The 16,100-nt window shown below is 39.5% G+C and overlaps 1 protein-coding gene across 1 annotated transcript in view; it reads right to left on the bottom strand.

Annotated features, from left to right (window-relative positions):
* Positions 1 to 16,100, bottom strand: part of CCDC85C (coiled-coil domain containing 85C) — a 278,137-nt gene that overhangs the window by 89,594 nt on the left and 172,443 nt on the right. Inside the window, exon 2 of the mRNA XM_053697480.1 lies at positions 12,753 to 12,829. Within this exon, the coding sequence (XP_053553455.1) occupies positions 12,753 to 12,829 (77 nt within the window). The remainder of the gene's footprint in view (positions 1 to 12,752; positions 12,830 to 16,100) is intronic.

Below are 16,100 nucleotides of genomic sequence, written 5' to 3'. Positions count from 1 at the left end.
GTTCATACTTGAATATCCAGCCGAAGAACATACCCTAAAAATCAACCTATGGGGAGGAGCCTGATTTGGCTTTTTATTTGTGTTATGTAACTCAGGGGTAATACACTGTGATTCTGTTTAATAAACTACATTTATCAGTCAATGGTACTTGGGTGTTTAGTGCCCCAATGTCATGTGTGTTTAGATAGTGGAGAAAAAGCATTGTATGTTGTTTTTTTCTATAAATGATGCAATTGTTATGTCTAAAAAGCAGGACAATATGCTATTTCTATCTTAAAGAGACTTTAAACCCTTTAATTTTCTTTTAAGATTTTCACAGAGCATACAATTAAAAAAGTTTCTAATTTATTTCTATTATGAAATTTGCTTAGTTCTTATGGTATTCTTTGTTAAACAGCATACCTAGGTAGGTAGAGTACACATTTGTGGAGCACTACATAGCACTAACCACTGCTGCCATCTAGTGCTCTTGCAAATGTATAACATTGCTAAAAGTGTTCTTGCAACTGCTGTCACCTAGTGCCCTAGACACAGGTACAATCATGAGCCTATTCATTTTAAAGGGACACTCAATCAAAATTAAACTTTCATGATTCAGATAGAGCAGGTTATTTTAAACAACTTTCCAATTTATTTCCATTAACTAAATGTGCACAGTCTTTTTATATTTAAACTTTTTGAGTCACCGGCACCTACTGAGCATGTGCAAGAATAAGTGTGTATGCATTTGTAAATGGCTGATGGCTGTCACATGGTACGTGTATGCATTTGTGAATGGCTGATGGCTGTCACATGGTACAGAGGGAGTGGAAAAAGACATAACTTTTAAAATTGTCAGAAAAAAAATCTACTACTCATTTGAAGTTCACACTAGGTGCTATTGCATCATCTTGTTATCTTGCATTTGTTGATTATGCAAATCTGCGGTGTTGACTGGTTCAGCAAACTCAAACCTTTTTAAATATTGTATGATCTGCCTGAATTAAGAAAGAAAAAAATGTTTTTCATGTCCTTTTAAGATCATTATTTTCGCATGCAAAGAACAATCTTTTAAAAAATTAGTTAAAGGGACAGTATACACTCATTTTCATATAACTGCATGTAATAGACACTACTATAAAGAATAATATGCACAGATACTGATATAAAAATCCAGTATAAAACCGTTTAAAAACTTACTTAGAAGCTGTCAGTTTAGCTCTGTTGAAAAGGTAGCTGGAAAGCCCACTGCAAGTGGCAAATAAGACACTCCCCCCCTCCCCCTTCTTTTGCATATGAAAAGACCCTTTACACAAACAGGAGCAAGATGGAGTAGGTAGTCGAGCGTATTCACATAAAACTTTGGGGCTTGGTTAGGAGTCTGAAAATCAGAGCAATGTTATTTAAAAATAAGCAAAACTATACATTAATTTAAAAAAAAAACTTTATGGGCTTTATAAATAGATTATCTACAAAACATTTATGCAAAGAAAAAATGAGTGTATAATGTCCCTTTAATTCGTATTGGCAAATGTGCTGCGTAAAGCTGGGTGCGATTTCTAGCTGTTTAGAACTTATGCAATAACCATGGATCGCAGCCCTCACTTCCCACACAAATAACAAGCACCACCGCAGAATAAGAAACCTGTAAAATAACAATAATAAAGTATATAGCGTCACATCAGATTTATACAAACAGTGTGTGCTTTGGTAAAAATGGTCAGTATTTCCATAGGCTGCACCAGTAGACCATTATTTAAAGGGACATTATACACATTTTTTCTTTGCATAAATGTTTTGTAGATGATCTAATTATATAGCCCATAAAGTTTTGTTTTTTGTTTTTTTAAATGTATAGTTTTGCTTATTTTTAAATAACATTGCTCTGATTTTCAGACTCCTAACCAAGCCCCAAAGTTTTATGAGAATACCGTCAGCTACCTACTCCAGCTTGCTCCTGTTTGTGTAAAGGGTCTTTTCATATGCAAAAGAAGGGGGAGGGGGGAGTGTTTATTTCCCACTTGCAGTGGGCTTTCCAGCTACCTTTTCAACAGAGCTAAACTGAGAGCTTCTAATTAAGTTTTTAAACAGTTTTATACTGGATTTTTATATCAGTATCTGTGCATCTTACTCTTTATAGTATTGTCTATTACATGCAGTTATATGAACATTGGTGTATACTGTCCCTTTAATGCCGGCATACTGGGTACATTTCGTACAACTGCAGCAAAAACAAATTAGGTATCTTTAGGTGATACTAAAATGTCCCTTTAAACCTAGAGTCAATAACTAGTTTAAAAATGGTCATTATAGTACAAACATTACACGCTCTATTGTAATTTTAGTACAAGCAACCCTGCAAGTCTTATGGTTAAACCCCCACAAAGGGTTTAAATACTGTACATAGCTAAAGTACAGTTTAGAAGATGCAGAGAATTGCTGGTCCCGAGCAGAAACTGACAGTGATCCAATCAGCAGCAGTAGTCCAGAGCGGTACTTTAACTGTGTGTTTAACCCGTTTGCATTGTGATCACTCCAACATTGTTTCAAGAGCTATAAAACAGCTGATGAACACAACTCGAAAGACTGTCAATTTATAATGATATACATGTGTGTAATTTTACAATAAACTTTATACATTTTGCAATCATAAATTAACATAGTATAAGCAAGTTTGTTGAAATATGTCATATATATATATTTCCTTTACTAACAATTTTTTTCTGGGGCATTAAGAAACAAAAAGTGAAATGCATAGACAATTAGAAGAATCTAAAGTACAAATGTTTGGTATAAAATAATATAAAATACTGCAAATAAGGGTAATTTCTTGTTTTTATTCAATATACATAAGACATTTTTTGATGCACGTGTATCAAGAGCAATTAAATGAATGTAAGTACAGTTTCTATCTAGTCTACATACACAGTGCACAGAAATAAGGACAGAGAATGAGCTATTTTCAATTGTTTGCGATTGACCCAATAACTTTGCTGAAGCAGAAATAATATGCTGCTATGGAAATATTCAGTACTATATAGTGCCAAACGTCATGTGATATTAAATCACTTCTCCCTGTCTGTGCTTGTTAAAGCAGAAGATTGTTACGTCCGCTGTTTCTATCAAGAAATGGAACTAAGAATATCTTAGGGTCTGAAGCACTGTAGTTTAGATTCAGTAAGTATTAAAGGGATATGAAGCTGAAAATTTTTTCTTTTATGATTCAGACCGAACATAGCATTAATTTTTTTTTTTTATCAAATTTGCTTTGTTCACATGATATTCTGTGTTGCAGAGATACATTGGAAGGCATCTAGAGCACTAAATGGCAGGAAATAGTGCTGTCATACAGTGCTCCAGAAATGGGCCGGCTCCTAAGCATATGTCCCTGCTGTTCAACAAAAGATACCAAGAACAAAGAAAAATTGATAATAGAAGTAAATTAGATTAATCTCAATCATGAAAGAAAAATGTTGGCCTTCATATCCTGAGCGGGACTCAAACATTGGCCTCGTTTAAAGAATACAGTACCTCACAAAAGTGAGTACACCCCTCACAGTTTTGTAAATATTTTATTATACAGAATAACCTCACTTTACAGCGCTTCACTTTAACCTTCGCTAATACAGTGCTTTGTGGACCTGAAGTTCATTTTATTATGCTTAGTTCACTCTGTTTACAGCATTACAGCGCAATCTGTGTCTCAGTGCTATAGTCTGGCAAATTGTACTACAGTAATTGTCACTATTTTACAGGTACAGTATTTATTGAATACTAATTGAATACTGTGCTGTGCTAATGTTAAAGGATTACTTTCTGTTATAATTTTTAAGCTAAACAACTAACATATTAAAGTTAATAAACATTAATTAAAACCTACTGACCTATATTTTTTCCAAAACGAAGTTTCATAACGTTCTAAAAGTTATATCTTTTATTCGCTGATGATGTCACATTATCCTGCCCACTATTTTCAGCACTGAGTGTTCAAAATACTTAAACCAATAACTTTGTGTTTAAAGCACCATTTTGAAACCTAGGTATTGTAAACGGATTGGTACAGAGCAAAGGATACCGACGGAGTGGGTTTGGAAAACAATTAAATTTGCAGACAAGATTTCTGATATACGGTAGAGATATGTTAATGAAATGCTATTGATAAAAAGCGTATTTGGGGTAGTTAGTTAGTAACAGGCATAGAAAATATTTACTTACAGTGGCCCTTTAAACTAAACATAGCGCTATTGCACCCCTTATATATATATGTTAGTTCAAATATGTTTTCAAGTCTTTAAACACAATGGCAAGTGAAAAGAAAGCTAAAACTGCCTTGTTTCACTTTAATGCAGGGCTCTGGTCCCTAACCCGCTGTATTGGTGGGGTATACCTGTATCTTTTCATGTGACAACACTGAAGAAATGACACTTTGCTACAATGTAAAGTAGTGAGTGTACAGCCTGTATAACAGTGTAAATTTGCTGTCCCCTCAAAGTAACTCAACACACAGCCATTAATGTCTAAACCGTTGGCAACAAAAGTGAGTGCACCCCTAAGTGGTAATGTCCAAATTGGGCCCAAAGTGTTAATATTTTGTGTGGCCACCATTATTTTCCAGCACTGTCTTAACCGTCTTGGGCATGGAGTTCACCAGAGCTTCACAGGTTGTCATTGGAGTCCTCTCCCACTCCTCCATGACAACATCACGGAGCTGGTGGATGTTAGAGACTTTGCGCTCCCCCACATTACATTTGAGGATGCCCCACAGATGCTCAATAGGGTTTAGGTCTGGAGACATGCTTGGCCAGTCCATCACCTTTACCCTCAGCTTTTTTTTAGCAAGGCAGTGGTCGTCTTGGAGGTGTGTTTGGGGTCATTATAATGTTGGAAAACTGCCCTGCGGCCCAGTCTCCAAAGGGAGGGGACCATGCTCTGCCTCAGTATGTCACAGTACATGTTGGCATTCATGGTTCCCTCAATGAACTGTAGCTCCCCAGCGCCGGCAGCACTCATGCAGGCCCAGACCATGACACTCCCACCACCATGCATGACTGTAGGCAAGACACACTTATCTTTGTACTTATCACCTGGTTGCTGCCACACAAGCTTGACACCATCTGAACCAAGTTTATCTTGGTCTCATCGGACCACAGGACATGGTTCCAGTAATCCATGTCCTTAGTCTGCTTGTCTTCAGCAAACTGTTTGCAGGCTTTTTTGTGCATAATCTTTAGAAGAAGCTTCCTTCTGAGACGACAGCCATGCAGACCAATTTGATGCAGAGTGCGGGGTATGGTCTGAGCACTGACAGGCTGACCCCCCCACCCCTTCAACCTCTGCAGCAATGCTGGCACCACTCATATGTCTATTTCCCAAAGACAACCTCTGGATATGACGCTGAGCACATGCACTAAACTTCCTTGGTTGACCATGGCGAGGCCTGTTCTAAGTAAAACCTGTCCAGTGAAACCGCTGTATGGTCTTGCCCATCGTGCTGCAGCTCAGTTTCAGGGTCTTGGCAATCTTCTTATAGCCTAGGCCATCTTTATGTAGAGCAACAATTCTTTTTTTCATGAGGTGCCATGTTGAAGTTCCAGTGACCAGTATGAGGGAGTGTAACACACCTGCTCCCCATTCACACCTGAGACCTTGTATATGATCTATTTATATAGCCCATAAAGTTTTTTGTTTTTTTTAAATGTATAGTTTTGCTTATTTTTAAATAACATTGCTCTGATTTTCAGACTCCTAACCATGCCCCAAAAATTTTAGGAGAATACTGATGTATACCTACTCCAGCTTGCTCCTGTTTGTGTAAAGAGTATTTTCATATGCAGAGGAAGGGGGGTCTGTGTTCCGGCTACCTTTTTCACAGAGCTTAACCAAGAGCTTCTAAGTAAGTTTTTAAACAGTTTAATACTGGATTTTTATATCAGTATCTGTGCATCTTATTCTTTATAGTAGTGTCTATTACATGCAGTTATATGAAAATTGGTGTATACTGTCCCTTTAACTATGTGTTTAAGCCCTTTTGCAGGAGATAAAGTCATAGTTATCAGCACGTAAAATGCTTTTTTTTCTCTTTCACTTGTTTGTCCCTTTCATTTGCTGAGAAAACAATGGCAAGATTTGAAGTACTTTCAGTAATGAATGACCAGATTATTTTATGCCGACTAATATCATAGCTGCATAATACTGGTGTATCTATAGTTTAAAGGGACACTAAATGCATGTAATTTCTTATAAAATGTTTTATTATGCATAATAAAAAACACAGTTCTCTTTTATTAATTTTAAATGCTTTTCCTGTAATTTACCTTTGAAAACTGCATGATATTTTCCAATTCCCACAGAGAGGTTGGACTGCAACATGAAAGATTTAGAACACATACCCTACAACTAAGAGCACGTGTTAAGCCGTCCATCTCTTACCCTAACTATTCCTTAGACGAGAAAGAAAATCAGCCTCAACATTTCAAGATTTCAGCGTTCCTGGCCATAAAATAATGTCTGGTGTTCTAGGAAGTGTGATAGCATTACTACATAAACCTACCGTCTATGTGCGTCTCATTTCACATGAACTCTATTTTATTGTTATTGTACATGACCAAGAGACTGCGAAGATGGTAACGCTTTATTACTTTATCAGTCAAATCATTTTTACATCTTCTAATTAACTGTCTAGTTAGTTGAAGAGTATACGCTAAGTTTCTTATTTTCCACATTAAATACAAATTAAATACAGGGAACATAATTCATTTTCAACATGGCGGCATGTCATAGTCTACCTAAAACGTGACATTCATATTGCACAAGCAAATCACAGCCAGGGAATGTACCGAGCAAAGACTACAGAAAAAAATGTGATATTTCTATTAAAGAGAACTGAGCAATCCTCTGTGTAAAGATTTAAAGGCTTTTCTTCCTAACTGCACAACTTAACAAAAAGGTTATTTGTCCCTTTGGGCAATCAAATTCACAAGGAGAATAGGCCTTGACAGACTAACCGTATTGCCATTAACAAGTACGTCAGTGAAACGGAAAAAAAATGGTTTCTCAACTTTTTTTACGTTTATAGAAAGCAATTCTCATTATGTTTTATAATACATTTAAAGGGATGTAAAATTGCAAAACTAAATCTAATGTATTAGAATATTTTATTATGGCTCTATTGCTTGCACAGAATTGCAGAATTAAAGGGACAGTAAAGTCAAAATTAAACTTTAATGGTTCAGATAGAACATGCAATTTTAAACAACATACCAATTAACTTCTACTTTCAAATATGCTTTATTTTATTGCTATGCTTTATTAAAAAGAGTAAACCTAGACAGGCGCTCAGGAGTGTGCACATGTCTTTAGCACTCTATAGCAAAAGTGTTTGTAACCATGTATAACATAAATTATGCTTACCTGATAATTTTCCTTTCTTCAGATGGAAAGAGTCCACAGCTGCATTCATTACTTTTGGGAATTCAGAACCTGGCCACCAGGAGGAGGCAAAGATACCCCAGCCAAATAAATTAAATACCTCCTCCCACTTCCCTCATCCCCCAGTCATTCTGCCGAGGAACAAAAAACAGACGCCCCACAGAAAAAATACAGATGGGGAGCTGTGGACTCTTTCCATCTGAAGAAAATAAAATTATAAGGTAAGCATAATTTATGTTTTTCTTCATAAATGGAAAGAGTCCACAGCTGCATTCATTACTTTTAGGAAAACAATATCAAAGCTATAGAGGACACTGAATGCGAAAACGGGAAGGGTACAAGAGGCGGCCCATTCTGAGGGCACCAGGCCTGAAAACCCCTTCCCAACAAAATCCTGCTTCGTCCAAAGCCGAGAACAACTTTGAAAAAAGGGAAAAGGCCCAAGGACACTGACCCACAGATAGTCCACAGCCTTGCTAGAGACCGCAGGAACTAGACTCGACTGAGTCAACAGCCTCCAAGTGACACTGTCGCCCAGCAGTCGGTCTCCAAACAACACACCCCTTAATAAAGAAAGGGAACAAAACTACCGTATTCTTCCACAAAGAAGAAAAGGCACGGAGAAAACATGATTGTACTTTTAAAGCGCGGCTAATCCCCCATAAGGGACTCAAGGCGCTGCTCATTTTATCAACTTCGAAAGGAGGAAAGGCTGAGTAGACCTCGCCGGGGATCGAACTTGCAATCCTCGGTTTACTACAGTGCAGAGTAGCCACAGTGCATTAGTATGCTGAGCTAGCTGTCCAGCTAGCATAAGGAACTCCAGACCAACAGAGACCCACCAGTCTCATAGAAACAAGGGGAGGCAACGCCCGGACCCCAGAAAAACAAACAATGGATAAGGCCGGCAGTCCGAAACAGAGAGGATCTTCCCCCAACACAGTGCAACCGCACTCTATAAAGCAACTGAAGACGAAGGTCCCCAAGTCGCAAAAAGGTAGCTCAGAATACCAAAATATTCAGAAACTAAACCTCGTGCAGCAAGCTCAGATAGGTCTGACAAACAACACCTGAAGCAAAACACTGCACGCTGCAGTCATCAAAAAATGACTCTGAAACTTAAATACTTGCAGGGCAAGCATAAATCATCTGAAGATAGGATCCTTCAGATTGCTAAGTATCCACTAAACAGCAGATAACGTTGCAGGCTATCCAAGAGCCGCCAGTCCGTCCCACAAATCTTGAACATGGAGAAGGAGAAACCTCAAGAGGCTTACCATACCTTGAATGCTCTGAGGACGAATTTAGCAGAGCAACAGATCTCAGATCCTGCTCCAACACCGGACAAGCCCAAGCAACAGACATGTATGATAGACAGGGGGGACAGAAAGACCCCAACCACAAGCCCCCAGGGAATGGAAAGAAAAAGGGGAGACTCACCCACCTCAACAGAGCTCGGGTGCCAACCCAATCCGCTCCTCCAAAATAAGGCACTCCCAAGGAGAACCCCCTGGGACCTGGAACAGAGAAAAGTGCAACAGATCCATAGGAAGAACTGTTACAGCTCTCTTGGACAGTCTCTACGTAGAGAGATCAAATTCAAACAGGTGGAACAGAGCCCACAGAGCAGCAGATGCTGCCCAGAAATAAGCCACCTTATCCTACACACATGGCAGGACAAAGACCCTCCAGAGAGAGGAAACCCCAGCTCATAAGGAAAACAAACTATCCCCTCAAAAGGGAAGGGCACAGATAAGAACAGCGTACATGTCCACAAGACATGAAGCCATAGTATGATCAAAACATGGACAGAATGAAAAAAATCCTCCAGACACCACTGTTGACTCAACAGAGAAAAAACTCCCCATGAAGAGGAGCACACTCCGTTCGAAGGACAAGTCAGGCCTTAAAGTTTATAACCAGTACCCGAAGGTGGATGTGAACTCTGGTCTTCCTGCTTGCAAGTCCAATGAGCTAGCCCCTATGTCGCAACATAGAATCCCTGAAAAAACTAGGACATCCAAGAAGGATCCAAGACAAGAACCCTGGACCCAGAATTGTCCTAGAACGAACAACACCCCCAGGGAACACAAGATATCCCGTCTGAAGCAATCAGACCATACAGGGGATGATAACCGGGGAACCCGGAGAACGGGTACAGGACTCACTCTTAATTCCCAGCCCAAAGGGAAGAGAACACCCTTGGCCGGAGGTCAACACCCCCCCAAAAAGGTTCTAGGCCACGACAAAGTCACGCAATTTCTCTAGAGCCCATAGGTCCCAAGGGCAACACAAGGGAAACGAGAACAGAGTCACCCGAAAGAGAGAGTAGAAAAGAAAGGCTAGTCTCCATAATCCTTTCAGATTAACATTCCAGAGAACCACACCCAAGGGAGAAGAATACAGAGCATCCCAAACCCAGGCAGAAAAACATCCCCTAAGCAAAAAGCTTAGAAAAAAGAGACAACACCTTCTATCGCCCCTGATATGGAGACGAATAACTCACGAAGGAGGACACACGGCCTTCACTTCCTAATTAAGCGGCCAATGCCACTAGAAAAACCAGATGAAGTCCAGAAGTCTCGACCCAAAGGAAGAGAATCTCTAAAAGGAAAAAGTCCTAAAAAGACCCTTCAAAAGAGACCATGAAAGGCAAAACCATAAGAACGGCGGTATGAAAGACATAAATCCTCCAACCCTCCAATGGGAAGGAATGCTCTAGTTCCCGGAAAATCGAAAACGACTGAGCATGTCACTACGGATCTCAACGGAGTACCGGCCCACTAGATTGAAAGGCAAATGAGGACTGAACCAATCCCCCATGCCCCTAAGCAACTACAGACCATCAAGTCCTCTCAGGATGCTAGTTGAAGCTTGTAAAATAACAAGTAAACAACACAAATCATATTGTGATCACTAGGTGCCCTCACCGGACCAGCCGGACATAAAAAGGCGCCACGTGTCTGAACTAGGCCTCAAAGACAGAAGGATCTGTACCAAGTCAGGACCAGTCTGAAACCCTCCAGAGAAGCTGACAACAGCGGACCAGGATTTATCCGTTGCCACACGTTCAGGAAAGCGGAAATTGAGTCACAAGTTAAACCGTGCAGTCCATGCAAAAGCGCACCCGACCGTAAAGGCTGCGTCACTAGACATAGGCTGTTATGTTCCAAAATAGCCATGAGCCAAAGCAATACTGTATGTATGTATGTATGTATGTATGTATGTATTGGGTACTTGTAAAGCGCAGCTAATCACCCATAAGGGTCTCAAGGCGTTGCTCATTTTATCGACCTCAGAAGGATGAAAGGCTGAGTGGACCTGGCCGGGGATTGAACCTGCAACCCTTGGGTTGCTACTGAGCTCAGCCACAGTGCCTTAGCATGCTGAGCTATCTGTCTGCTACACAATAGCAGACAGAATCACATAACAAACATGATTATAAATCCCCCTGTTCAATAACCCCCCTCAGGAGATATTAACCCTTGATTCCTAGATACAAAAGGAGCCTCACTGAGACCCTATGTTAAAGGTATCCCCGAAAGTTTGCAGCCCCTCTCGGATAAACGGTTGTAATTACAATACATCCATGATGAAAGTAAAATGAAACGATCTTACCGGAATCTACGCCGTGGAACAGGAACATGGCCCTTCAAGTGTGACAGATAGTAGCGTTGCTTCTGCCATGGACTTGAGAGAAAAAAGCAGGCAGCGAAACTCGTCAACGCTGATTGCTTGTGGAGCTGTTAATATGAGTCAGGATGGTTTCGCAGAAAGACTCTCCCTGTATCTCCGGAACTCTAACTTTCACCCATGCTCTCACTGAGAGGCTGACAGGACTACTTAAAACTCCAGTCCCATGCCGAAGAGTACTACCCTCCATAAGAGACTATTGAAAACTTCTGACACTTCTCTGCCAACCTCCTGGGACGAAAGGCAAAGAATGACTGGGGGATGAGGGAAGTGGGAGGGGTATTTAAGCCTTTGGCTGGGGTGTCTTTTCCTCCTCCTGGTGGCCAGGTTCTGAATTCCCAAAAGTAATGAATGCAGCTGTGGACTCTTCCATAAAGCGCTAGAGACACATGCATGCTCCTGAGGTCCTATGGGACTACCTAGAATTACTCTTCAAAAAAGGATACCATGAGATTGATGTAAATGTAATAATAGAAGTAAATTGGAAAGTTGTTAAAATTGCGTGCTCTAGCTAGACCATGAAAGTTGTATATTGACTATGAATGTCCCTTTAACGCTATTAAGACCAGGTCAGTAATGCACTTCTGGAACTTAGCTGAATCTAGCGAGCCAATGACAAGAGGAATATGTGTGTAGTTACCAATTGCCAGCTAGCTACTAGTAGTGCATTGCTTCTCTTGAGAAAATCTGATAATAGAACTAAAATGAAATATCTCTTTAAATGTATGCTCCATCTGAATCATAAACGTATCATCCTGAATTTCATGTCCCTTTTATGCCCTCTAACAAAGTCATTTTCACCATTATGCAATTTACATTATTTAATTTCAAGCAAATGCCATTAAATTGAATTTGAGCAAATCTGCACAGACTGTATATCAAATTAAACAAGAACGTCTCTAGATACATATTACATTATTATTCAGTTTAAACAGTATTACAATTTTAATAATAAGCTGTTTCCTGACTGCCCCAGTTTATAGCGCTTCCCCACGTCCCTAACTAGTTTGTCACATAACAGTATGTAGAGTCAGTTTTGCTATAAGCCATACCGGAAAGCAATATAGTATTCACTGAATTATTATCTATTCTTTAGTTATTCTTGTCTACAAGCGATTTTATCCAGATTTAGATTATTTAGACACACAAGAAAATGATCTGGTTAAATTGAAATAATCCGTATGAAGCTTAAAGGGATATTAAACCCAAAGTTTTTTTTTCATGGTTCAGACAGAGCGTGCAATTTTAAGCAACTTTATCATTTACTCCTATTATCAATTTTTCTTCGTTCTCTAGCTATCTTTATTTGAAAAATAAGGCATCTAAGCTAAGGAGACAGACAATTTTTGTTTCAGACCACTGGACAGCATTTAGCCACCAATCAGCAAACGCTACCTAGGTTGTGAACCAAAAATTGGCCGGCATCTTAACTTACATTCTTGCTTTTTAAATAAAGATACCAAGAGAATGAAGAAAATGTAATAATAGGAGTAAAGTTGCTTAAAATTGCATGCACTATCTGAATCACAAAAGAAAAAATTTGGGTTCAGTATCCCTTTAATGAAGTGATTACGTCGGATTAACAGGATGGTAATGCTGTCTAATGAAAACTGTACAGCACTTAGCTGCAATATGAAAGACAAAAATGTTACCTGTGACAACAGTTTATTGTCGTCCTCGAGAAACTTGACTTTGGTTTCCAATTGTCGGATATAATTTGAAGAGGAATCTGCAAAAAAAAAAAATAAACACATAAAAAATCTGAGCTCATTGTAATCATTGGGTTGGTTATTATGAAGCTAATAGTTGCAATAAAATGTTTATGATAATTGTATTTGATGTACAAATGTTGTGGAGTCCCTACCAATAAAGCTTTAACAAATGAGAACTGGATCATTCAGTGCCAGCATTAGAGACAAAAAAAAAACTATAATTTATTCTTTCAGGATTCAGATAGAATGTACAAGTAGAAAAAAACAAACAAAAAACTTTGCAAGTTATATGGTATCCTTTGTTGAAAAGCAGGTAGGCAGGTTTAGGAACATGCATGAGTCTGGAGCACTATAGGCAAAAGGCCGTTGAGAGAGGCACCCGCCCAGGGCCCTAATCTTTTGTCAGTGCTGAGGTTATGAGATGGTGCAATGCATGTGTTGTATTTAGCTTATAAGAAGTGATTATGGTATCAGGAAATCTAATATTTTGTGTTATTCTTATATAGGCATCACAGAATAGTGACACAGGGGTGGGACATACAAGGGAGGGCACTGGGGCACTGGTCTGAGGGGCCCCACAAATGTATCTTGCCCAGGGCCCCGCAAATGCTACGTTGACCCTGTGTTCACAAGTAAAAAACCCGTCCACGGCAGCTTAATAAATATATATATGGTATTAGTTTTGCAAAGTTTTATAATATTGTTAAAAGCAATAAAGTGATCCAGTGCATGCTACCTACCTAGGTATGATTTTTCAACAAAGAATGCCATATAAATAAAGAAAATATGATAATAGAAGTAAAATGGAAACTTTTTTACACCTTAACCCCTTAATGACCACAGCACTTTTCCATTTTCTGTCCGTTTGGGACCAAGGCTATTTTTACATTTCTGCGGTGTTTGCGTTTAGCTGTAATTTTCCTTTTACTCATTTACTGTACTCCCACATATTATATACCGTTTTTCTCGTCATTAAATGGACTTTCTAAAGATACCATTATTTTCATCATATCTTATAATTTACTATAAAAAAATTATAAAATATGAGGAAAAAAATGGAAAAAAAAACACACTTTTTCTAACTTTGACCCCCAAAATCTGTTGCACATCTACAACCACCAAAAAACACCCATGCTAAAAAGTTTCTAAATTTTGTCCTGAGTTTAGAAATACCCAATGTTTACTTGTTCTTTGCTTTTTTTGCAAGTTATAGGGCCATAAATATAAGTAGCACTTTGCTATTTCCAAACCATTTTTTTTTTCAAAATTAGCGCTAGTTACATTGGGACACTGATTTCTTTCAGGAATCCCTGAATATCTATTGACATGTATATAATTTTTTTAGTAGACATCCCAAAGTATTGATCTAGGCCCATTTTGGTATATTTCATGCCACCATTTCACCGCCAAATGCGATCAAATACAAAAAAACGTTCACTTTTTCACAAATTTTTTCACAAACTTTTGGTTTCTCACTGAAATTATTTACAAACAGCTTGTGCAATTATGGCATAAATGGTTGAAAAATCTTCTCTGGGATCCCCTTTGTTCAGAAATAGCAGACATATATGGCTTTGGCATTGCTTTTTGGTAATTAGAAGGCCGCAAAATGCCGCTGCGCACCACACATGTATTATGCCCAGCAGTGCAGGGGTTAATTAGGGAGCTTGTATGGAGCTTGTAGGGTTAATTTTAGCTTTAGTGTAGTGTAGTAGACAACCCAAAGTATTGATCTAGGCCCATTTTGGTATATTTCATGCCACCATTTCACCGCCAAATGCGATCAAATAAAAAAAAATGTTCCCTTTTTCACAAACTTTAGGTTTCTCACTGAAATTATTTACAAACAGCTTGTGCAATTATGGCATAAATGGTTGAAAAATCTTCTCTGGGATCCCCTTTGTTCAGAAATAGCAGACATATATGGCTTTGGTGTTGCTTTTTGGTAATTAGAAGGCCGCAAAATGCCACTGCGCACAACACGTGAATTATGCCCAGCAGTGAAGGGGTTAATTAGGTAGCTTGTAGAGAGCTTGCAGGGTTAATTTTAGCTTTAGTGTAGAGCTCAGCCTCCCACCTGAAACATCAGACCCCCTGATCCCTCCCAAACAGCTCTCTTCCCTCCCCCACCCCACAATTGTCCCCGCCATCTTAAGTACTGGCAGAAACTCTGCCAGTACTAAAATTAAAGGTATATTTGGGCTTTTTAGTTTGTTTTTTTTTAGCATATTTACATATGCTGCTGTGTAGGATTCCCCCTTAGCCCCCAACCTCACTGATCCCCACCAAACAGCTGTCTAACCCTCGCCCTCTGCCTTAATAGGCGCCATCTTGGGTACTGGCAGCTGTCTGCCAGTACCCAGTTAAGAAAAAAGTGTTGTTTTTTTTTAGAAAAAATCCCTTTTTCTGTAGTGTAGCTTCTCCCCCCACCCAAGACCAACCCTCCACCACTCCAAAATCACTTTGATTATTAGTTGATTTACATTTTAGTGTCCTTTTGCCCCACATGTGTATTTAAACATTTCTGTAGTATAGCGGCTCCCACGCGCTCCCGCCCCGTGCACGCGCCCGCCCGCCGCCCCCCGTGCACGTGAGCGCGCCCACGCGCGCCCCCGTCAGCTCCGCCCCCTCCACCTTAAACAGCACACCGATGGCCGCCCACCCGCCTCCCAAGTCGGCTCCCACCCACCAACGATACCGGCCACCGATGTCCGGTGCAGAGAGAGCCACAGAGTGGCTCTCTCTGCAACGGATGGCCATGTAAGGTTATTGCAGGATGCCTCCATATCGAGGCATCACTGCAATAACCGGAAAGCAGCTGGAAGCGATCAGGATCGCTTCCAGCTGCTTTCCACACCGAGGACGTGCAGGGTACGTCCTCAGGCGTTAACTGCCTTTTTTTTGAGGACGTACCCTGCACGTCCTCTGTCATTAAGGGGTTAAAGGGACATGGAACCCAACATGTTTCTTTCATGATTCAGATAGAGAATACAATTTTAAACAGTTTTCCAATTTACTTCTATTATTTAATTTGCTTCCTTTTCTTGTTATCCTTTGCTGAAAGGTTAATCTCGGTAGACTCAGGAGCAGCAAAGAACCTAGGTTCTCGCTGCTGATTGGTGTCTGCATATATATATACCAATTGTTATTGGCTCACCCAAGTCTTTAGTTATAAACCAGTAGTGCATTGCAACAAATAATACCAAGAGAATGAAACAAATTAGATAATAGAAGTAAATTAGAAAGTTATTTAAAATTGTATTCTCTGTCTGAAATTACAGAATTACT

This window comes from Bombina bombina, chromosome 1, assembly GCF_027579735.1.
Source record: "Bombina bombina isolate aBomBom1 chromosome 1, aBomBom1.pri, whole genome shotgun sequence".
NCBI lineage: Eukaryota > Metazoa > Chordata > Amphibia > Anura > Bombinatoridae > Bombina > Bombina bombina.
The sequence above is the reverse complement of the archived record's forward strand: the minus strand, read 5'-3'. Positions and strand labels throughout refer to the sequence as shown.